The 21,635-nt window shown below is 68.2% G+C and overlaps 4 protein-coding genes across 5 annotated transcripts; 2 read left to right on the plus strand and 2 right to left on the minus strand.

Moving 5' to 3' along the window:
* Positions 1 to 710: 710 nt before the first annotated feature.
* On the minus strand, positions 711 to 8,613 carry TPRN (taperin). Its single transcript, XM_045846453.1, has 4 exons — positions 6,716 to 8,613; positions 1,444 to 1,675; positions 1,241 to 1,347; positions 711 to 1,139 (listed from the first exon to the last, which is right to left on the minus strand). The coding sequence occupies exons 1-4, from the start codon at positions 8,513 to 8,515 to the stop codon at positions 1,077 to 1,079; spliced, it is 2,202 nt and encodes a 733-aa protein (XP_045702409.1). The 5' UTR covers positions 8,516 to 8,613; the 3' UTR covers positions 711 to 1,076.
* A 1,991-nt stretch (positions 8,614 to 10,604) lies between these two features.
* Positions 10,605 to 12,152, minus strand: TMEM203 (transmembrane protein 203). Its single transcript, XM_045846113.1, has one exon. The coding sequence runs from the start codon at positions 11,918 to 11,920 to the stop codon at positions 11,510 to 11,512; it is 411 nt and encodes a 136-aa protein (XP_045702069.1). The 5' UTR covers positions 11,921 to 12,152; the 3' UTR covers positions 10,605 to 11,509.
* Positions 12,153 to 12,160: 8 nt separating this feature from the next.
* On the plus strand, positions 12,161 to 19,769 carry NDOR1 (NADPH dependent diflavin oxidoreductase 1). Of its 2 annotated transcripts, none has more exons than XM_045846110.1 (14): positions 12,161 to 12,400; positions 12,727 to 12,804; positions 16,279 to 16,376; positions 16,722 to 16,820; positions 16,899 to 17,000; positions 17,119 to 17,328; positions 17,569 to 17,690; positions 17,784 to 18,004; positions 18,091 to 18,198; positions 18,272 to 18,386; positions 18,469 to 18,615; positions 18,697 to 18,815; positions 18,913 to 19,007; positions 19,094 to 19,769. In XM_045846110.1, exons 1-14 carry the CDS (start codon positions 12,161 to 12,163, stop codon positions 19,236 to 19,238), a joined length of 1,899 nt encoding a protein of 632 aa, XP_045702066.1. In that variant the 3' UTR covers positions 19,239 to 19,769. The 2 variants fall into 2 exon arrangements, with proteins under 2 accessions (XP_045702066.1, XP_045702067.1); XM_045846111.1 differs by having other exon boundaries at positions 12,199 to 12,400; positions 12,776 to 12,804.
* On the plus strand, positions 19,600 to 21,615 carry LOC123823338 (ring finger protein-like). The gene is made up of 2 exons (XM_045845924.1): positions 19,600 to 19,647; positions 20,183 to 21,615. The coding sequence occupies exons 1-2, from the start codon at positions 19,600 to 19,602 to the stop codon at positions 21,206 to 21,208; spliced, it is 1,074 nt and encodes a 357-aa protein (XP_045701880.1). The 3' UTR covers positions 21,209 to 21,615.
* The last annotated feature ends 20 nt before the right edge of the window (positions 21,616 to 21,635 follow it).

Below are 21,635 nucleotides of genomic sequence, written 5' to 3' on the forward strand. Positions count from 1 at the left end.
GTGCCTGGGGGGAGTGGGGCGGGGAGATATGTACAGGTCGGGAGTCCAAGTGCAGAGAAACGAGCCCACACCTCCTGGGAACAACACCAAAAGCACGTTGCTCTGGGACACCGCTGAGCAGGCAGCCAGGCCCGACCTGCAGCAGCTCCCAATGGGCAGCCCTGCACCTCCTGCCGCCTCCCAGGACCCACTGGGCTTCCCTGCCAGCTGCTAACGCCAACAACCCCAAGGAAGCTCGGAGGCTCTCGTGGGTCAAGGAGCTTTCCGAGCCAAACACGAGACAAGATGCCTGAGGCTCGGCCCACCCCATCTCCTGAGTCCCTTCCAGGCCCTCAGCCCTTCAGGGGAACCCCTTCCCATCCAACAGCGGCAATGCCTGCCCGCCCCCTGCCCCCCCGCACCTATAGTCCAGGCCCCTGGGCACAGAGTCCCATCTGGACAGGAGCGGAGGCCCCCTGTGCAGGCGCCGGGGAGCTGGGCAGGAGAGGGCCGCCCGAGGCTGGGGGCACACACAGGGGTCAAAGGGGCAGCTGCGAGGACAACAGGCGGTAGGGAGTGGGAACCAGCCCTGCAAGTTACGGGGTACCCACTGGGCACCCCCACCCCGAGGCACAGAGGCCCAAGCTGGGCCCCCCCACCCACTGCCAGCCCCTCCGTGGGGCCCGGCACCCCCTTCGCAGGCAGAGGACAGATGGCTGGAGGAGGCGACCTCGTCTGGTGCTGTTTATTGAGTCCATTGTCAGAGGCAAGGACAGACTTCCGTTCACCACAAGGGAGGCGGGCTGAGCTCGGCCACAGGTGGGGGTAGCCTGGGGGGCTTGTGGTCCTGCAGAGGACAGGCAGCTGAGCCAGCCCCTCACCCTGGACATACCAAGCAGGCCCTGGGCCTGGCGGCCGGCAGGACCCTGCCCCTAAACCGTGGCTGGAGAGTGAGTCCCCAAGGGACGGAGGGGCCCCAGGTGCAGGCCTCCAGCACCAGCCTGGTTCTGAGGCCCCGGGAAGGCAGGGTGGGCCGCGGGGGGCAGAGCCTGGCAGGGCCAAAGGGGCTGTGGTGCTGGCCGTCCGGAGGGCTGGGATCAGAAGTAGAGGGCTGGCTCGCTGCGGAAGTCCGAGAGGTCGTCGTGACTGGCGGGGGTGAGCTGCGGGGCAGGAAGGCGTCAGCAGGGGCTCGCCCAGGCCTTCGGGACCCAACCCTGCCCCACCCTGCCCACACCTGGGCGTCCTCCTGGCCCCTGCTCACCATGACCTCCTTCTGCGAGGGCTCCACCTCCGCCGGGGCCTGCGCCGGCGCCGGCTCCTGCCAGCTGCTGAAGGCTGTGGAGTGCTTTGGAGTGTAGCTGGACAGACCTGCGGGCGGAGGGGCACACGTGTGAACCTGTGAATGCACACACACGTGGCCCAGGCTGCCCGCTGCGCTGTCCACCTGGACAGGTGGGCACTCACCTGAGCCGCCGTCGGGCAGGCGGGGGCTCTCGGGCACCACGCCGCTCACAAACTTGGCCCGGGGCAGGAAGAGCGTGAAGGGCTGTTCCACCGCCCCGTCGACGTCAGCCTCCTCCGCCGCGTCCTCCTCCGCCTCCGCCTCCGCCTCTCCCTCCGCCTCCCGCGCCAGCGAGCTCTCGGAGGGGTACTCGAATGTGGTGTGCAGGCTCTTGTCATTGAAGGAGATCTTCATCTGGGGGAGAAGGCACGTCAGCCAGAGCCGCTGCTGACGCCAGCTGGTCCGGTCCGAGTGGGGCATCAGGCCGGACCAGGACGACTGGGCACGGCATCTGCCCTCAAAGGCTCTGACAGGTGGGGGGGCTGCCTCTCATCTGAGAACACCCCGCCACCCGCACCCTGAAGACCCCTAGGAGAGCTGGGTCAGGCTGCATCCAGCCACCCCGCGGGGTCTCCAGGAGACGCTGAGGCAGCTCCAAGGGTCAGGGCTGCCGTCTCAGCGCCGGGGAGCAGCGCACCAGCCACGCCTCCTCCCGCCTGCTGGCTCCGCGCAGGAGCAGAGTCCAGGTCAGGCTGCCGGGTGGCCCCGCCTCCTCGGCACACAGAAGCTCCCGCTGTTGGCCGGGGCCCCCTCCAGAGCCAAGTTCGCATTGCAGCTTGCTGGGCACCTAGATGGTCCTTCCCACCCAGCTTAGCGTGGACCACCACTGCCAGGCATACCCGAGGCCACATCCCCACGGACCCAGGGCCCCGAAGCCAGCGGCTGCCACCAGGAAAGAGGCCCGTGTGCGCGTCAGCACCGGTCTGAGGCCGCACCGAGGGCGGGGTCAGAGGCCTTCTCCTCCCGCCTGGCTGCCGTCTGGCCAACGTCCACCCTGCCCACTCCGTAGCCTCCAGAGTTTCCTGCCCGGGCCACACGCCCCCAGGCCTGTTTGCAGGATCCCGCCAAGCCCGGGGTCGGTAATGAATACTCAGCCCGCCCGCAGCAGATGGAGGCAGCCCTGCTGGGGCTCGAAATATTAAACTCCTGGGCACAGGACACCGGCGGCCGGCTCAGGTTCCTCCTCCGCCCCAGGAAGGAGCCGGAGGCAGGAGCGGGGCCTCCAGGCAGAGGACTGTGGGGGCCAGGGACCGTGGGACGGGGTGGGCCTCAGGATGGCTGGGCTGGCAGCCCCAGGCAACAGAGGGGCCCAGACCCCAGCCTCGGGGCGCATGCGGGGCCCACCAGCATCTGGGAACAAAGGCAAACACTCCAGCCGACCCACCCTCTCTCCTCTCTGGGCCACTGGAGCAGGTGCAGCCACGCCCGTCCACAGAGCGCCGGGTCCTTCCGGCTCAGCGTGGCCACAGCACAGAAGCCCGCAGGGCACGGCAAGGCTCCCAGAGCCCTTCGCCACAACCACCCACACAGACCGGGGGCAGACCGCCCAAGCCGGGCAGAGGGCGGCAGAGCCAGGACGGAGATGTCTGCTTCCGTCCCTGGGGGGCACGCTGTCCCTCACCCTGCTCTGCCCCTGCCGCAGGGGCCAGGAAGGGGGCCTGGCACAGGGGGTGATCACCACCATGTACAGGTGTCCGCCCACCGCCAGCCAGCTGGGGGGGGGCGCTGCCTGGCCCTCTGGGACTTGGGGATACCCCAGGAGGAGCCCAAGGTGGGACAGAGCTGCCGGTCCAGGGGCCTCCCCCTGCCCTGGGGCCCCACAGTGAATGGGACTTCCAGTCACCCCCAGGCACATGGCATCGTGCCCGGAGACCCTGAGCCCTCCGGACCCATCCCCCACTGCTGAGGAGTCAGGAAGGGCTGGCTGCCAGGGCCAAGGCGGATTAGCGTGCCCTCATTAGTCCGCATGACTGGCTCCTAGCGGAGAGGCTGAGGGGGCTGGGCACACGCAGGCCCGGAGCCTGACACGGCCCAGCCGGGTGGGGGTGGGGCAGCGCTCACAGGCCCTGCCCGCACCCAGCGGGGCCCAGTTTTGGGCCACGTCCCACCCCCCTCCACGACCCTGGACAGCGGCCTCCTCTGCAGGCCCGTGTGTTCGGGTCACAGGACGCTCCGTGAAGCGTGCGGCTGGGGGGCACCCTCCAGACCCCCGGCAGGTGGAAGGGGAGTGTGGGGCTGGCGCCTGCACACGCCCAGTCACCTGCCTCTGAGGACTTTGACCACCGCACTGAGCGCAGCCATGGCCCACCTCCCGGCCCTCTCGGTCCTCCCACTGCACACAGCCGCCCCGGACGGTGGGCCCACTGGGCTGGACCACCCCAGCTGGGATGAGTGCCCCACCCCTCACCCGCCCACCTGCTGGCTCCCCCCTCACTCTGCCCTTCCCCCAGCCCAAGCTCAGGGTGCTCCGTGCTACCCCCACCTAAGTTCCGACAACCGCCCAGGGTGGGGACCTCGAGTCCAGACCCTTGGCAGGTGGGGAAGCCGAGCAGAGCAGGGTACGGGCCTCCCCCCGCGGCCTCGGGGCTCTGGGAAGACCACTGATGGGGAGGGGCGCCTGCGGGAAGAGGCAGGCAGGGCGGGCAGGGCAGAGAGCAGGTGCAGCCACAACAGCGCCGGGCACCTGGTGGCCCCCCCCCCACCCCCACCCCCACCCCCGGCAGGGGAGTGCAGGGCTCCACACTGGCAGGCAGGTGGCCGCACAGGCCCCAGAAGGCGGCGGCACCCCAGGTCTCAGGCCCAGTGGAGACCGAGGGCCAAGGCCACGCCAGTAGACGCGGGTGCTGGGCAGTGGTCACCACGGGTGAAGTGAGGGCAGAGGTGTTGAGGACCCAGCCCTGGGGACACCGACACGCTCGCCTGGGCAGCGGACCAGCAGGCGAAGAGGGGAGGAGGGCAAAGAGGAGACACCAGACAGCAAGGAGCCTGCCGGGTGGCACCTCACAAAGGGGAGGCCCGCGGCCCCAGCCCCATGGGAGGCGGGTGCGGAGAGCCCGGGGCCGCCCCACCCCCGACAGCCCAGGGGCCAGGCAGGGGTGAGAGGGAGCCAGGCCGCTTCGCCCGGCAGCAGCCAGCCTGGCTTGGCCACCCAGAGAGGTGGCGATAGAGCATCTGTGATTCCGCAGAGATAACTAAGTGGGGACGTGTGCTGCCAGGTGGGCGGCCCCGGGGCCCGGCCAGGCGGGCGCCCCCGGGGCCCGGGCAGAGATGCGGCCCCCGAGGCTGCACCAGGGCACAACGCCCTCCCCTGAGGTGCTGCCCAGGGAGCCCAGCTGCAGGGGCCCACTGCACCCACACCTCCTTCCACCCCCCTGGGTCAGCCAGCCACGCCTGGGTCAGCGTGAGCCGTCAGCCCCGAGGCCCTGCTGGCCTCCAGGCCACCAGGTCCCTGGCAGAGGGACCGGGACGCAGGGCAGGGATCCAACCCCAGGCTGGCGGAAGTGGTCCTGGTGAGGACGAGGTCCACAGCCCGGGGGCGGGGGGGGGGCGGCGGGCAGTGGGAGGTGTTCCCAGGGACCGCAGACTGGGGGCGACAGGGGCAGCCCCAAACTGGCAGGCTGCTCTGGAGAGCTGGGCAGCCCACGCCCCATCCCACCCGCCGTGCGTCCGGCACTCCCTGGGCAGGGCGGCTGGTGCGTGCCCAGGCAGGAAGTCACCGCCAGCAGGTCGTGCTGCTCTGGCAGGGCAGGGCCCTCGCCAGGCCACTCGGCCCTGCCAGGCATCGTCCATCTGGACCCACAACCCCCTCAGGTTGGCACGGAGACAGGCCCAGGCTGCCGGAGCCGCCTCCACTCCAAGCCAGGTCTGCCGTCTGGCCCCCGCACTGCTGGCCCCCAGGCCACCGCCTCGCCCTTCTCACACCCACCACCCACAAGTCACCCCGTGGCCCTGCACCCAGCCCCCGCCAGGGTGCACCAGGCTGCAGCCCTCCGGCCCCAGGAGGAAGCCAGCTCCCACTGGAAGGGCAGCCAGGTTAGCACGGCAGCTCTAGCGACAGGAGCCGCCCCACAGGCCCCACGACCTGCCTCTCCTCTCTACAGAGCGTCACCTCCGGTTCTCCCAGTACAGCCAAGGTCAAGGGTCGGAAAGCAGGGTGGGGACACACAAGGGGGTTGCCAGTATGGTGGGGTAGGGCCGGGGGCCAAGGCTACTGGGTGGATCGCGCCTGGGAGGTGAAGGGCAGGGACCAGGGAAGAGTGGTGGCCCATGGCCCCAAAGAAAGGCCAGGCCGGGCCAGGCAGGGGGCGCTTGGGGAGCCAGGTGCGGGTGCCTGGCCCAGCAGTGGGAGCTGGCAGGAACTCGGGTGCCCTCGGCAGGGAAGGAGGGAGTGACAGGGGGTGGGGGCGCATGGGGGACAGGGTGCCGAGGCCAAGCTGAGGTGCTAGGTCAAAAGGGAGCAAACAGAGGGAGGAGCTGGCAGAGCCGGCAGGCACGTGCCCACCCGGGGAAACTGAGGCTGGGGCAGCAGCCGCTGAGGAAGAGGCCCGCCCGCACCGTCTCTGCGGTCACTTCTCGGGAAGTCAGTTCCAGGAAAGCGCATCTGTTCCCGGTTGCTAATCTTCACGTGGAGTTGTCCTTGGAATTTGCCCTGGGGCCAGCCACAGGTGATAAAATGACCAGGAAGAATCTGAGGAACGCTTCCTCGTGCTGAGAGGGTTCCAGGCCACCAAGCAGGGCAGGGCCCCAGGGACCGAGACTCCTGGGTCACCCTCTGCCCTGGGCCCCTCCCCCTCAACGAGGGGGGAGCCGTCCTCACCTCTCCCGGCACCACAGGCCAGACTCAGACCAAGCCTGGCACACAGGAGGAGCTCAGGAAACACTCTCAGAGCCCAGGCCCTGCTGAGCTCCAGGCCGGCACGCCTTCTGGGGAGCTGAGGGCGCCCCTCTGAGTCGCTGCCAGCGCTGTGCCCCTGGGCTGACAGCGAGGTAGGGATCCAACCACACCTGGGTCACAGGCCCCCTGCCCCTCTCCACTTCTGTCCTGGCACCTGCTACCCGAATAGGCCAGGAGAATACCAGATCATACCAGAGCTACCCCTCTCTTACCTGGTGGCCAGGTGGAGCCACCAGGCCCGAACTTTTCTCCTAGCTGGCCCTTCGGTGCGACAGGCCTGCCCAGCCGACTCCAGACAAAGCGCTGGGGCTCAGGGCAGGGGTTCCCCCCGCTCAGCCCCTCCTGGAGTTGGCATGGCCCCCCGGCCCCAGCTCTGCCCTGGTCCACAGAGAAACAGCACACCCCCCCCCGCCCCCCACAGACTAGACATCCTGGGAAAGCCGGACAGGAGACCCACCACCTCTGCACCTCCTGGCCGGAGACCTGCCCCCACCACTGACCTTCTTTCTCGAGGAGCCAGCCTTGGTGAGGCAGGACTTCTGCAAGGCCAGGTAGCCGCCAATCACCTCGATCTCATGCACGGTGGGGTAGCGCTTCTTCAGTGCTGCCCCCAGGGCAGCGGGCGGCTCTGAGAGGCTGCCCACCTCCGCCTCCTCAGCCTCCTGGGGCCCGGGCCCCCCGTTGGCCTGCAGGGCCCCTGGCTTCCTTTTGGGCACCACCGTGAAGGTGTTGCCACCTCGGTGCAGGAGCTCTGACGGGTGGTACTGGGGAGGCGCGCCGGCCTCTGAGCGGGTCAGTTTGGCTTCTTGGGGGATCTCGTCCTCTGAGTCCACCTCGTCGATGAAGGTGACAGGCAGCCCCGGTCTCCCAGGCTCCCCACCAGTCTTGGCCAAGCCGGGAACCCCAAAGCCCTGGGAAGGCTCAGCTTCGGTGGCAGCCGGAAGGGATGGGGGTGGCGGTGGGGAGGATGGCCTCGGCCACCTGACAGCCCGGTCCACTAGGGCGGTGGCCGGCCTGGGGCAGGCCCCTTCCTGGACCCCCAAGGGGCCCCTCCCACTGACAGGCTCTCTGTCCGTCCCAGCCACTGCCTGGGCTCCACTCTGGGAGCCCTGGGAAGCCCAGACCACCTCTGTCTCGGGGGCCCGCACAGAGGGTCTCCCTCTGGGGGGAGTTGTTCCGAAGGCCTTGCGCTTGGGGATGAACACAAAGGAGTTTCGAGAGTTCGCGCGGAGGCTGGCCAGGGCCCGGGCCTGCAGGTCCTCGGCGGGAATTGTGTCCATATCTGGCTTGGGGGCTGGCCGGATCTCGAAGGAGTCGTTGGCGCTAGTGGCTGAGGAGACCCACTGGCGCTGGCTGGGAGTGGCACTGGCATGGCTGGGCATGGGCAAGGTTGGAGACGGAGCTGGGGTGGCACTGGAGGTCCCGGAACTGGGGGACGGGTGGGCGGGGAACTCCCCCGACTCCACCTTTGGCTTGCACTGGCTGGGCCCAAATGCAGAGCCTGCAATGCAGTTGGCAGCGCCGGCCCGGGACTCTGGGGCCGCGGGCCCGTTGGGGAGAGAGCGAGTGCCCGAACTGCGGGGCAGGCCGCGGGGATGGACGGTGAAGGAGTTGCTGCTGGTCTTCTGCAGGAAGTCGCTGCGTCGGGCCCCGGAGCCTGCGCCGAGGCGCTCAGACTCGAAGCAGGCGACGCGCTCGCCCACCCGCGGGCCAGTTGGGCCGGGGGAGGGTGGCTGCGGCGGCGGTGGCGGCGGCAAGGGGCGACTGCGCTCCGGGCTCCCGCGACGGTGCGGCGCAGTCGGCGGGTCGAACTTCTGGAGTAGACGGCTGACGCGGCCGGGCGGCGCCGGCGCCTCGTACACCACTACCTCGGCGGCGCAGATGCGGGCCGCTGGGCCAGTGTCAGGGCCGGGGACGGCAGGTGGGAAGCCGGGCGCCGACTCAATGATGAGAATGTTCTCGGCACGGATGGTGCGCACACCTGGCACGCGGCTGTACAGCTCCAGCAGCTGCTGCACCGGCCGCGCTCCCGCCGCGCCCGCGCTCCCGCCGCGCCGCGCCCCGCGCCGCCGCTCCGACTCCAGCCGCATGAATGGGTTCTCTCGCAGTGGGCCCAGGCTATCAGCCAGCACCAGCCGCTCCTCCACCGGCTCCGCTGGTCCCGCTGCGTCCGGCCGAGCCCCGGGCGTAGCGCCCCCGCTCAGGGCCGCCAGCTTGGCCCGCTTCCGCTCCAGGATCTCCCGCTTCCAGGCGGGCATCGCCGCGCGGGGTCCCGGGCCCGGCCGCCCCAGGCCTGCCATGGTGCGGAGCGGCCGCCCGAGCCAGCGCTCGCTGGGAACTGCGGCCACCACCCGCCGCGGGCCTTTGCGCCTCGGCCACTCCCTACCTCCCTGCGGGGGCTGCCTATTGGGGGAGGCCCGCTCAGGCCCGCCCCATACCAGGCAGCCCCACCTATAGTAGGCGAGGATGGCTGGCCTACCTGATTGGAGAATGTTCTCCCTAGCCCCACCCCCAGAGGATCTCATTGGACAGCGTCTTCACCAGAGCCAACCCCCCACTGGGGAAGGCCCCCTTGAACACGCCCCCGACACCTGGAGCGGCTCATTGGCGGCCCCCACTTCCGCCTCTGCACCTAGTCTGGTTCTCGGGGCGGGGCGGAGGCTTGGAGTCCAGCGGGGGCAGGTCCTGGCTGGCTGCAGGAGACGGACCCCTGCGCTCCACGTCGCGGATGACCTTGGCCCGGCCAGGTCCTTCCTCTTGGTGCCAGCACCCAGCCTGCCTGTTCCCCATGCCGAGAGCGCAGTGGAGGAAGGGCCTGCCCGGACCAAAAGGCTATCCCCGCTCTCGTGGGTGATGCACAGGCTGCACACCAGCCTCGCGCCTCCCGGTCCAGGCCCCTCCTGGCCCATGGACTGCCCACCTGCGGTCCTCTGTCCCCTGCGGGACTTAGCAGAGATGCCGATGCTAGAGCCCCGCCAGTGCTGAGGGATCGGTCTCTCAGGAATCCCTGGCTTTGCTGCCCCAGAACTGAGTGTGCTGCTCAAACAGGTGGGAAAAGCTCACCCCACACTTGGCCATCCGGGGCCCACAGGGCGTGGACAGGACTCCAGAAACTGTGAGGAGGCACAGAGGGAAGGGGACTCCCTCCCTCTCCGCAGACAAGCAGGAGCACAGCTCTCTGCTGCAGGAAGAGCCACAAAAGCCAGACCATGTGTTCCCCAAGCTACTGTTGAACTTCCTGCATCCCAAGGCTGGTAGGGGTCTCCTGACCCTGAGAACACGGCCTCCCTGTCCAAGCGCCATGAGGAAGATCACTCCCAGTGAGGGCTGCCCGGGGCCCACCCACTCTTCCAGGTCTGCTGGGGCCAAGGGGAGAAGGGAAATCTGCCCCCGGGAGAAGGGGAGCACCGATACGGGGAGATGTCAGCTGCCTTCCATACCTGCCCTGCAGTCAGCGGCTGCTCAGAAACGACACCACCGCCTCCCACACCATTCACCCTTTAGGGGAGGAGTTCCAAGGGCACCCAGGGCAGGTTTCAACCAGAGGCGCCCTTCTCACTGTCTGGATGCCATGGCAGTGAATCGCCTTTCCCAGAAAAGCTAAACCTTCTTATGCTCATCACCTGTAACAGCGACGGGACTCCCTAATGCCGAATTACCGGAATGCAAACAGGGGAATGACAAATGTGCAAGCTAAAAACGACACTCAGAGGAAACCCACTGCAAATGCTCAGCTGGTGTCTGGCTTTCGGCACACGTCATGTCACTCCGGAGACATCTCTGTGGCTCTGGGACAGACCAGACCCGTCTCCAACTCAAGCAACACAGCACGCACCCTCAACAAGGGGTCACAAAGTTGCAGCCCTGGAACACGGGTCCACAAACCTGGGTTGTCAAGGCCTACACTGCTCCCCAGGGACATTTTTCTTCCAGAAGACTTGGCAATGTCTGGACACACTTTTGGCTGTCACAAATGAGACGCTACTGGCATCTGGTGAGTAAAGGCCAGGGATGCAGCTAAATATTCTGCAATGCTCGGGAGGGCCCCCCCTGCGATGAAGGATGACCCTACCCAAAAGACCAGCAGTGGTGAGGCGGAGAGAACCCGCACACTGCAGCCACACCTGCTGTCTATCAAATACACTTTCCTACAGAGTGGCAGCAAGGTCCACAAACACCGCGTGCTGGTCGGACGTCCAGGCTCTGATGTCACACAAACGACTCGGTAGGACCTCAGCAAGGGCCTGCCTTGCGTCTTCCGGTCAGCCCCCACGGCAGGAGGTAGGAACTCTCCCAGGGAAACCCGCCCACCCACCCACACCGCACAGCAGGAAGTGTCTCGGCGCTCGTTTGATTTCACTCCCAGTAGGTCAGGCAACCACTATGGGGTTCAGCAAAACATTCTCTTATTTTATTTTAATCTCAGCAAATATTCTCATTTGGCACCTGACTGGTATCAAACCAAAGCCCTCGGGCCGACACATGTGGGCTGAGACCATTCGCAAACCTCCCACTTGCAGGTCTCCATGCCTGGGGGCATCGGAACACCTGTTCCTCTCTCTGTCCCTCAGTGGGGCCTCAGTGGGTCTCAGGTGCGCTAATGCTGCCGGCCACAAGGTGGTGGCAGAGTCGAGATACTGTGATCAGCTGGGCTAGGAAGTCAAGCAGAGCCTTTAAAGCAAAGTTCTTTTCTCAGGTGACAGATCACCAGACAGGGCCCTGATCATGCTTACTCAACACAGTCCTGTCTGCCTTGGCTGGAATGACGGAAGGGCCACCTGTCCCCAGTGGCACAGGGGAGGAGATGCAAGCTGGCTTTTACGTTTTAGAGCCCAAATGTCTAAAGAAGTCTCCTCTGGGTGAATGGGACAGTGGGCTCCTAGGTCAGCGATGCTGGCTGTCTCTGCAGTCTCTGCACAAGAGTACTTTCCCAGGGTCCATGAAAATACGCAGAGCCCATTAGGACATTTTACTTATACGCAATTTCCAGCTGTCCGAGGAGTTCAGGGCTGTCTGGCCTGGGGCCCTTCTCACGATTTCCATTCGGGATTAGCTACTCGAAGCATAAAATAACAGAAAATACATCTTCTCATTCCTGCTGAAAACAGTTTCAGGCATAACTGACACACAGAAAGCTGGGTACTCTGCAGGGCACAGGCTGGCGCTGCTTCCAGACCCGGACTTCTCCCCCGCTGCGGTGGAAGGCTGGCTCCTCACACTTCCAGGGAGTAGTCCTCAGCTTGGGGTCCGGCATTCTCGCTGTGGAGCGCTCCCTCTCCGGCCACTCTGCGAGGCTAGTTGACCCGGCAGGCGCGGATCATGAGCAACTGCAGGAGAATGAAGACTGGAGACGTGATCAGGCCAAACCAGAGCTCCCGAGTCTGCTCTACCAGCTTCTGGCACAACAACATTTCGAAAACAAACTTGAGGCTAAGAACCGTGAGGATCCAGAAGAGGCGGAGCACGGCCAGCCGCTTCTCTCCGTCCTGGAAGAGGCGCACAGACACGATGGTGGTGAAGTAGGTGCTGAGCCCGTCAGCGGCGAAGAAGGGCACGAACACGTTCCACCACGAGAGGCCGGGGGCCAGGCCGTCCACACGCAGTGCCAGCAGCACGGAGAACACCAGCAGGGCCAGCAGGTGTACGAAGATCTCGAAGGTGGCGAAGCCCAGCCACTGCACCAGCTCCCGGAGAGAAAAGAGCATCGCGCCGGTTGAGCGCGGGCCCGGGCCCAGCCGAGAGCCCCTCCAACCGGGCCGCGCCTCTTCTCCCCGCGGGCTCCGTTGACGCCAGCCGCGGCGAACGAGAGGCAACGAGCAGCCCCGCCTGCCCCGGCTCTCGGTCCCAGCCCGCCGCGGACCTCCAGACCCCGGCCCGAGACCCAGCACTGGCCGCCAACGGACGCCCGCCCGGGTCGGACGCCATGCCCCGTCGGGCGCTGGCCAATGACGTCACTTCCTGTAGACACCGGAAGACGGAAGTCGGAGCCGGTCCCGACCGCCTGCTCCAGTTCCTGGGTGCAGGGGTCTCCGGGGCGCAGAGACGCCCCAATGCCGAGCCCACGCCTGCTGGTCCTCTTCGGCAGCCAGACGGGCACGGCCCAGGATGTGTCGGAGAGGCTGGGCCGCGAAGCCCGGCGCCGGCATCTTGAGTGCCGGGTGCAGGCGCTGGACTCCTACCCAGTGGTGAGGGCTCCCTGGGCGTGGGTAGGGACACCGAGCGTGCCGGGGGCGCCGGCCCCCAGAGCGACCGCAGGGCGCCGCGTTTTGTCTGAGAGTGGACCCGTCCGTTACGGAGGACGGAGGGGACGGAGACGCTTGGAAACAGCAGTCACCTTAGCATCATCTGGAGGAGGGGACAGGGGGAGACAGAGACAGGGGGAAGGCCGGGGCTCGCGGTGCCCCCTCGGTCCCTTTGCCCTGACACTCTGAGCGAAGGAGAGGGGCCCGGCTGCGGGACGGGTGCCTGGTCCCTACAGCCTGCGCTCTTACACCTGTGTTTTTTTGTTGAGGCAAACCTGATTAATGAGCCCCTGGTGATATTTGTTTGTGCGACCACAGGCCAAGGAGACCCCCCTGACAACATGAAGGTAAGGCCCACATGAAGTGGCTCCCTGTGCTTGGGAGCTCAGACCCCAGCCCTGGCCCCTCACCCCGTTTTCATCGCCTGGTGGCTCTGAGAAGCACGACGAATACTTGCCCTTTTCAATGGTGCCCGGTAGCCGAGGGTTTGAGAGGACGTTTTGGGGCGGGGCCGTGGCCTCTGGTTATTGTCCTTAATAAACTCTTCACAGGTCACCGTTTTAAGTTTTTGTATTTTTCCAGGGTTATGTATGAAGCTGGGTTTTCTGTGTGTTTCAGAATTGTTTGACCTTCAGGGGGCATTGTTCAATTCTTTGACCATCTCTTGGGCACACGTTACATTTCAAGCATGATCTAGTGCCAGGGGTCCAGTGCGATGAAGCCAGGAGCCACAGCTCCGCCCTCAGGGAGCCAACAGCAAGGAGAAGCAGCAGGCGCAACAGGCAGTCACAGGGCGGGAAACCCGCACAGCAGGGGGAAGTGCCAGGCGTTGTGGGAGTGTTAACCTGGGGGCTCAGGGACAGCTTTCCAGCAGACGGGAGTGTGGGCTCAGCCCTGAAGACACGGGGGATAGCTCAGCCCCAGCCAAGAGGGAGCGGCCTGTGCCAGGGACAACGACAGCCCAGCCTCTGGGAAGAGCCAAAGCAGCTCAGGAGGGCCGAGCCAAGTGGCGTGCTGGGGAGGAGGGACACGAGGAGGGAAGCAAGGCCCGGGAGCCACAGGGAGACGGCCACATTCAGGTCCTAGGAGAACCACCACCGGTCTGCAGGAGGGCAGGACAGCACCGAGTGCACGGTGCCGGCAAGACGCCGAACGTGGGCACGTTCCACAGACACCAAGGGCGGCTGGGCAGGATGCGGAATCCAGCCCGTCTCCGAGATGAGGAGGGAGGTGGGACTACTGAAACAGAGGTTCAGGCTCCGGTACCAGGAGGGAGGGTGGCTGCTGGCGCGGAGATATGCTAGCGAGGGAGTCGCCCAGGTGGAGATGCAAGGTGGGTCTGGAGCCGCAGCGAGGATCCAGGACTGCGGGGGCCGGGGGTGGGCCGGAGGGTAGGTGCTGGAGAGGCTCAAATACGAAGCCTGACAAAAGAGTGCCACCCTCCCCCGCTGACAGGCTGTGAGGGGCCAGGAGGGTGGCCCCAGCAGCGAGAGAGCGAGCACACCACGTGAGTGCTCAAGGGCGGGGTGGTGGCCGTCCCGAGGGGAAGGTCTCCCTACTCAGAGCTGCGGGGCAGTGAGATAAGGCCGGAGGGGCGCCAACGGAGCTTATCAGTGCAGGGACCGGCGACCCTATCAGTGCAGGGACCGGCGACCCGGGGGAGAGCAGCCCCCGAGGCTCTTGGAGAGAGAAACTGGATAACGGGGTCACGGGTGGTTGATGAGCGAGGGCGGAAGGGAGTCTGCAGGGAAGAGCTCAGAAAGGCTTCTGCTGTGGACGGGGCTGGGGTGGTACAAAGAAGACCCCCATAAGAAAGGAGCAACTCGGGCCAGCTTCAGTGCTGGCGGCGAGGACTGAGGAACAGGGTCGCAGTGGAGCGATGTGGGAGACCCGGGGGCAGGACCTCAGCGCCGGGTCTCCTCAGAGGAGAAGGCAGGTCGGAGGCGACCAAAGGCCAGAGGTGGCAGGTGGGTGTGAGAAGTGCAGGGCGCAGGCAGGGGCTGGAGACCACCCACCACTGGGCTGGGCCGGCCTGGGCTGTCAGGGCGGAGGTGCAGGCTCAGTGTCAGACGCTGGTGGCGTGCACCCTGGGATGAGGGTGGGCGCAGGAGGGCAGAATGCAGGGCCGGGCACCCTCCGGGGTGGTCACGAGGGGGCCTGCCCCACGCAGCAGGGACTGAGGCCTGAGGACACACAGGCGGGGGCTCGTCACACCAGGCCCCACGAGCAGCTGTGTGCCCAGTGGGAAGACACTAGCTTCCGTGTCGCAGCCCCGAGAACCTTCTGGCCAGGTGTGCACCCCCAGGCAGCGGCCAGGGGAGCACTTGGGGACCCAGTGATGGCAGTGGGTGGCTGGGCAGCCAGGCCCCTGCCCTGTCTCCCAGCCACAAAGCCCACGGGGAGATGGGCCCAAACTCGTGCCTTCCTGTTGGCCTCTGGAGCACAGACGGACCACGGGGAGCCAGCGGACGCTGTGGGAAAGGCCTGGGGGCAGTTGGCCCGGAGGAGCAGCCAGGGCGGTAGTAGGGCGCTGCCTGCAGAGGGACCGGCCTTGGCCCCCGGGGCCGGTGCTGGTGACCCACAGACGCTCTTTGAAATGACACCAGGAAAACTTGAGGAGGTGGACAGTTCAGAAAGTCTCCCGAGAAGTGTAACAAAAAATAAGCTAGAAACGAGAAAGAATACATTCAGAGTCCAAGGTCGCTCCGGCGGCTGCAGAGGCGGGAGAGCAGGGAGGAAGTCACCCCGGAAAGCACACGCAGCCTCCCACGTGCCCAGGCAGGGGCCACCGGAAGTGCGGAGGCCGCCCACCCGGCTCGTCCTCACAGGCCTCAGCTGTGGGGGACACGGGGGCCGAGGAACTCCGGCCCCTCGGCCGTGACTGCCCCTCTGGGCCAGCTCACGGCAGAGCCTGGGGGTCTCAGGGATGCGGCTTCCCCCCAGCGCCCCGGCCAGCAGTCCGCGTGGAGAGCACGAGGGTGCGCTGGGTCACGAGCATTCCATCTCCCCGGGTCCTTCTCGGGAGGCGCCCTGGGGGGAGTCCTTCGCCGGCTTCCGGAAACCAAGGTCTCAGGACACCGGGCAGGCGTGGTCCCCAGCACTGGCCGATGGCCTGTGCAGCAAAGTCCTTGGGAAGGCCAGGGGGCGGAGCGGGGCTGACAGGGCCAGGGCCCACCCGCCCCGGTGGCCTCAGTTGGGTGAGGCATGGGATGAGGGGGAGGGGCCCAGGTGCTTTAGAAGCACCTCCAGTGGCCCCGGGGGCCCTGGGCCAGCGCACAGCCAGCCAATGTGGCTCGGGGCCCGGGGCCCGGGGGCGGGCGGCGGAGCTCCAGGGGAGAGAAGGCGAGGTCTCGCAGCCCAGAGCTGCAGCCGAGCCCCAGCCCGCACTGAGGCCGAGGGTGGAGGAGCTCCAGGGACCTGGGGCTCTCGGTGAGAAGAGAGAGGAGCCTTTCCGGGGACCCAAGTCAGAGCAAGCGCTTCCGTCAGCCTGGGGAGAGGTCGGGGGAGAGGGCAGTGCCCATCCCACGAGGACCCAGCAGTCCTCCGGCCTCCCCAGCCCGCACCCCAGGGAGACGCCCAGAGCCCTCTGCCCGGGGTGGGGACGGAGCCCCACGCTCTCAGGTGCGGGCTGGGGGCGACTTTCTCACGGTTCTCCCCCTCTTCCACGTTTCTTGCCCTTGTGATAAAATGAGAGGCGGCCCCTGGGGGGGGGGGCTAGTGCAGAGCCTGGGAAGGCCAGGGACGCAGCACCCCCCCCCAGCACCCACCTGGGCCCTCGGGGCCCGGAGCAGGGCTGCAAACCCAGTTCCTTCTGGCCGTAGAGCTTCTGGAGGTTCATATTCCGGAAGAACCTGCCGCCGACTTCCCTCTGCCAGATGGACTTTGCCGTCCTGGGCCTCGGGGACTCCTCTTACACCAAGTGAGTAGGGGCAGGCCAGGCTGCTGGCCAGGGGCCCTGTCCTCGGGTTGAGTGCAAGGTGTTGGGGGACAGGTGACCCGGCCTCCAGGACCCCCAGCAGACTCTGGGCTGGGGAGCCACCCAAGGCACCCCGTCCCTGGTGACAGTGCTGTCACCACCTCGGATACTCTCGGCGTCTCCACACCACGTCTTGTTCTGGGCAGAGGGGTGTTACTTTGGGTGATTTCCCAGGTGAGCCCGCAGCGTCGGGTCACAGGACACCAGCGCCCTCGCTGTCCACAAGCCGGCCCCCCGCCCCGTGGGGCCCCCAGCTGGGCAGCCGCAGCAGCCTCCCTCTCCACACAGGTTCAACTTCGTGGCCAAGAAGCTGCACCGCCGGCTGCTGCAGCTCGGGGGCACCGCCCTCCTGCCCGTGTGCCTGGGCGACGACCAGCATGAGCTGGGGTGAGTGTGCACGGGGTGCCTCCCGCGGGCCGGCCAGGAGCGGGGTTCCTCCGGCGAGCACCTGTGCCCTCCCCGCAGGCCCGACGCCGCCATCGACCCCTGGCTGCACAGCCTGTGGGAGAAGGTGCTGGAGCTGCACCCCATGCCCCTCGGCCTCGGCGTGATCCCCCCGGAAGTCCCGTGAGTGTGGGCCCTGGGGCTTCGGCACCCACGGGTGCAGCAGATGAGCCTGGCCACGGGGCCCGCGGGGCCCTCCCCAGGCCTGCTGCCGGTCTGACGAGCACCTGCCCCTCTGCAGTTTGCCGTCCAAGTTCACCCTGCGGTTCCTTCAGGAGGCCCCCGGGCCGTGCTCCGAGGAGCGGCAGGTGGCCGGGACGGACCCTCCGAGTCCCCCTTCCGAGCTGCAGCCCTTCCTGGCTCCTGTGGTCGCCAACCAGCGGGTCACGGGCCCCTCGCACTTCCAGGACGTTCGTCTCATCGAGTTCGACATTGCGGGCTCGGGAATCAGGTGAGAAGGGCTGGAGACGCCCCTCGGGCGGCCGAGTCCGACCCGGGGACCGCGGAGGGCACGGCTGAGGCAGCGGGGGGGCCCCCCTCCCCACCCCACCCCCCAAGCCAGTACAGGCGCTCGGCAGGGCGCAGCCCAGGCCCAGCGCTCCCCCCACACACACACACACCCCGGCTCGGTCCTCCGCGGCACCCTCGAGCCCCAGCGTCCTCCCACGCCGGCCGTGGCTTTCCCGCCCAGCTTTGTGGCCGGCGACGTGGTGCTGATCCAGCCCGAGAACACGGCCCGACACGTCCAGCAGTTCTGCCAGGTGCTGGGCCTGGACCCCGACCAGCGCTTCGTGCTGCAGCCTCGGGAGCCAGGTGAGCCCCGGTCCCGGCCACCGCCCTCGTTCCCCGCCCTCCCTCGAGTCCCCGAGTCCCCAGACCCCCACCGTCTCCTGCTCCCCGCTGCAGGCTCCCCCTGCCCCGAGAGGCTGCCCCAGCCCTGCTCCGTGCGGCACCTCGTGTCCAAGTACCTGGACATCGCCAGCGTGCCGCGGCGCTCCTTCTTCGAGCTCCTGGCCTGCCTGTCCCCCCACGCGCTGGAGCGGGAGAAGCTGCTGGAGCTCAGCTCAGCTGCGGGCCAGGAGGCCCTGCATGAGTACTGCACGCGGCCCCGCAGGACCGCCCTGGAGGTGGGGCCCGGCGGGCGGCGGGGTGCCCAGCCCGGGGGCTCCGGGGGCCCCGCGGGTGCGGCCCTCCTGAGGCTGTGTCCCTGCAGGTGCTGTCGGACTTTCCGCACACGGCCGCAGCCGTCCCCCCGGACTACCTGCTGGACCTCATCCCCCCGATCCGGCCGCGAGCCTTCTCCATCGCCTCCTCCCTGCTGGTGAGGGTCCGCGTGGGCTGGGGGGCGGGCTGGCAGCTCCGTGGGCAGGCACCCACTGTCCCGTCCCCCCCAGGCCCGCCCGGCGAGGCTGCAGATCCTCGTGGCTGTGGTGCAGTACCAGACTCGCCTCAAGGAGCCCCGGCGGGGCCTCTGCTCCTCCTGGCTGGCGTCTCTGGACCCTGGGCAAGGTGATCCCTGCTCTCTGGGGGGCGGCCTGGGCTCGGGCCCTGGTCCTTCAGGCCTCCTCACGCCACCTCCCTCCTGCAACAGGCCCGGTCCGAGTGCCCCTGTGGGCGCGGCCAGGGGGCCTGGCCTTCCCGCAGACTCCAGACACACCCGTGATAATGGTGGGGCCTGGCACTGGGGTGGCCCCTTTCCGAGCAGCCGTCCAGGAGCGAGTGGCCCAGGGTCAGAGGGGTGAGTGTGCAGGGTGCATGGGAGGGTGGGGGCAGGGTGGGCCGAGGAGGAGTCCAGACTCGAGGCCCCTGCCCTCCCCAGGGAACCTCCTGTTCTTCGGCTGCCGCCGGCGGGACCAGGACTTCTACTGGGAGGCCGAGTGGACCGAGCTGGAGAAGAGAGGCTGCCTGACCCTGGTCGCGGCATTCTCGCGGGAGCAGGTGGGCGTGTGCGGAGGGTGGGGCGGGGCCGGGGCCCGGGGGCGGGGCCGGGGCCGGGGCCGGGCCGGGGTCCAGACTCACGCAGCCCACCCTGCAGGAGCAGAAGGTGTACGTGCAGCACAGGCTGCGTGAGCGCGGGCCGCTGGTGTGGGAGCTGCTGGACCGCCAGGGTGCCTGCTTCTACCTGGCAGGGTGAGCCGGGGTGCGGGGGCGGCGAGGGGGCCCCAGCCCGCGGGGCACCCAGGCTGCGCTGAGCCCTGTCCGGCCTGTTCCTCCAGCCACGCCAAGTACATGCCAGCAGACGTGTCCGCAGCCCTGACGTCCATCTTCCAGGAGGAGGGCGGGCTCTCGGGCCCCGACGCGGCCACCTACCTGGCCCAGCTGCAGCGCACGCTGCGCTTCCAGACCGAGACGTGGGCCTGAGGAGCTGCCGGCCCCCGACGGCCACGGCCCACTGCCCTGTCGGACTCCGCCCAGCGGGGGGAGGCCCTCTCCCCTGCACAGCTGCACGCTGTCTGGGGGCCTCCACTCTGCCCCAGCCCCACCGCCGCCCGGCCTCTGGCCCCAGCTGGCCCCAGCTGGCCTTTCCCCACTGGCCCCACCTCGGGTCCTGCTTGAGGTGCTGACCCAGGAAGGCACCGGCAGCCCGACGGGCCTCAGGGAGCTTTCCTGACCACCAGCTTCCAGACAGCGGAGGGATTTGGGGTGCAGGGCCCGTGGCAGAGCCGAGTGCCCCCTCCTCTGCCCTGGGCGGCGGTGGGCTCCCACTCATCCTCTGCCATGCATGTGCCGCTCCGGCCACCAAGCGCCCCCAGCGCCCCTCGGGGCCCAGGTGCAGGCAGCGAGGCCCCGGCCAGCACACGCCACCCTCACCCGGCTCCAGGGAGTCTCGGCAATAAACGGCGGGTGCAGGGCGGCTGCTCCCGACCTTTCCTCCTCCCGCGGTCCCTGGGCCTCAGGGGCGGTGGGCCTGCAGCCCCTAGGGGTGGCGGGGTGGTGGGGACGTGGGCACCACTGCTCAGCCACCTCATCTGCAACACTTGGGTGTCTGGTTCTCACGTGGTGGGGGCCCATGGTGTGCCCCCCTTGTACAAGCTCTGTGGGTGGGGGGTGGTCTAGAGAGGACTGCAGGAAGGAAGAATGGGGGGGTCACCTGGCCAGGCTGGTGTGGCCCATCCCTCGGCCTGGGAGCAGGACCCAAGGCCACAGAGGAAGGGGGTGTGGCCTGAGAGCCAGGAAGGGGCAGGGGGGAGGGGCCGGCCTTGGTCCGCCCTGGGACGGGCCTTCCCTGCTGCCCAGGTTCCTGTCGGAGCAGTTGGGCCGGCCGGCCTCCCCACGCTGCAGTGGCCCGGAACCCGTTCGCCTAGGTCAGTCCCCGACCCGGGTGGGCCGTGGCTGCAGCCAGGCTTGGGTGGACCCGGTGGGGACGGCAGGGGAGGGCCCGGAGCGGGGAGCCAGCACAGCCCGAGGCCTCAGGGAGGTTTACCTTCGACGGGGGCGTGGAGCCCGGTAGGGCGGTGGCTGCCACAAGGTCAGTGCCAGACCCTGCCCTGGCCCCAGAGGCCACAGTGACCTTCACGGCCCCTCATCCCACTGCCACCCTGGGGTCCCGCCCCACACACCCTGACTCCTGCCCCAGAGCCCCTCCTCGTGGCCCCACAGATCTCAGCTGCGGGCCCCCTGGCCCACCTTCAGCCTCCCTGGGCCCACCGGCCCAGGTGCTGGCAGAGCAGAGGTTAGACAGCCAGGCCCGTGGGACCCCCTGGGATGCCGGGACTCTGGACTTCGAGCCCCTGCTGGGGGCCACGGCTGCGGCCGGCCCCCAGGCCGGGCCCACGGGGCGGGAGGAGGACGGGGAGGAGGAGTGCCCCATCTGCACGGAGCCCTACGGGCCTGGGGAGCACCGCCTGGCCCTGCTGAACTGTGGCCATGGCCTGTGCGCCAGCTGCCTGCACCAGCTGCTGGGCACGGCCCCCGGCGCTGACCTGGGCGCGGCCCGCTGCCCACTGTGCCGCCAGAAGACGCCCATGCTGGAGTGGGAGGTCTGCCGGCTGCAGGAGGAGCTGCTGCAGGCCGATGGGCCCCCACGGCCCCCGAGCCCCGTGCCCCCTGCACCCCCTACCCGGGGCCCCGGGCCCTGGGCCTCCCTGGAGCACCGCTACCGACTGCGCTTCCTGGCGGGGCCCGTGGGCGGCCGGGGCTGCCTGCCGTTCCTGCCCTGCCCGCCCCGCCTGGGTGCCTGGCTCTGGGCCCTGCGGGAGCGGGGGCCCTGCGCCCGCCGCCTGGCACTGCTGGGCCTGCTGGCCCTCGAGCTGCTGGGCCTGCTGCTCATCTTCACGCCACTCGTGCTGCTGGGGCTGCTCTTCGCGTTGCTGGGCCGCTCCGGCCACTGAGCAGGGCTGCCGCATGGGCTCCCAGCACCACCAGCCCGGAGACTCAGGCTGGCCATGTCTGGAAGTGTTGGCGCCGTGGGGCCTGCCCCTGAGAAGCTTCTCACCCCGAGGCCTGATAGCCAGGCGGAAAATTCCAAGGTCAACCAGGCGCTAATCCTTCAGTCAAGACCCAAGGCTGGGCCCAGGGCCACCCGGGAGCCTGTGTTCAGCTCCTGACCCAGCCAGGGCCCCCCAGCCGCCCTGCTCTCCCGGCAGTGCTGAGGACAGCACTGACAGAGACCAGCCAGGCCCCGTGCACTCGACCCAGGCCCCACACTGACACGGGCTGTCCCCCCACCCCTCCTGCGGTGGGGGGGGGGCCTGTGAGAGGCACAGGAGACACAGACTTGCGGGCCTGAGTCCTCCGAGAGGGCGGGGCCTGGGGCTG

Source organism: Phyllostomus hastatus, unplaced genomic scaffold, assembly GCF_019186645.2.
Source record: "Phyllostomus hastatus isolate PE091 unplaced genomic scaffold, TTU_PhHast_1.1 phas_contig_495, whole genome shotgun sequence".
Taxonomy (NCBI): domain Eukaryota; kingdom Metazoa; phylum Chordata; class Mammalia; order Chiroptera; family Phyllostomidae; genus Phyllostomus; species Phyllostomus hastatus.

What these genes read in the sequence shown, in the direction of transcription:
- TPRN (XM_045846453.1), bottom strand. Translation starts at nt 8,515, where the DNA reads ATGGCAGGCCTGGGGCGGCCGGGCCCGGGACCCCGCGCGGCGATGCCC. An exon ending in CCTGCCCGACGGCGGCTCAG is followed by an intron (nt 1,348 to 1,443) that starts GTGAGTGCCCAC and finishes CTCCGCCCGCAG; the next exon opens with GTCTGTCCAGCTACACTCCA. An exon ending in CCTCGCAGAAGGAGGTCATG is followed by an intron (nt 1,140 to 1,240) that starts GTGAGCAGGGGC and finishes CCTGCCCCGCAG; the next exon opens with CTCACCCCCGCCAGTCACGA.
- TMEM203 (XM_045846113.1), bottom strand. Translation starts at nt 11,920, where the DNA reads ATGCTCTTTTCTCTCCGGGAGCTGGTGCAGTGGCTGGGCTTCGCCACC.
- LOC123823338 (XM_045845924.1), top strand. Translation starts at nt 19,600, where the DNA reads ATGTGCCGCTCCGGCCACCAAGCGCCCCCAGCGCCCCTCGGGGCCCAG. An exon ending in CAGCGCCCCTCGGGGCCCAG is followed by an intron (nt 19,648 to 20,182) that starts GTGCAGGCAGCG and finishes CCGTTCGCCTAG; the next exon opens with GTCAGTCCCCGACCCGGGTG.
- NDOR1 (XM_045846110.1), top strand. Translation starts at nt 12,161, where the DNA reads ATGACGTCACTTCCTGTAGACACCGGAAGACGGAAGTCGGAGCCGGTC. An exon ending in ATTGCGGGCTCGGGAATCAG is followed by an intron (nt 17,329 to 17,568) that starts GTGAGAAGGGCT and finishes TTTCCCGCCCAG; the next exon opens with CTTTGTGGCCGGCGACGTGG. An exon ending in CGGCATTCTCGCGGGAGCAG is followed by an intron (nt 18,816 to 18,912) that starts GTGGGCGTGTGC and finishes CCCACCCTGCAG; the next exon opens with GAGCAGAAGGTGTACGTGCA.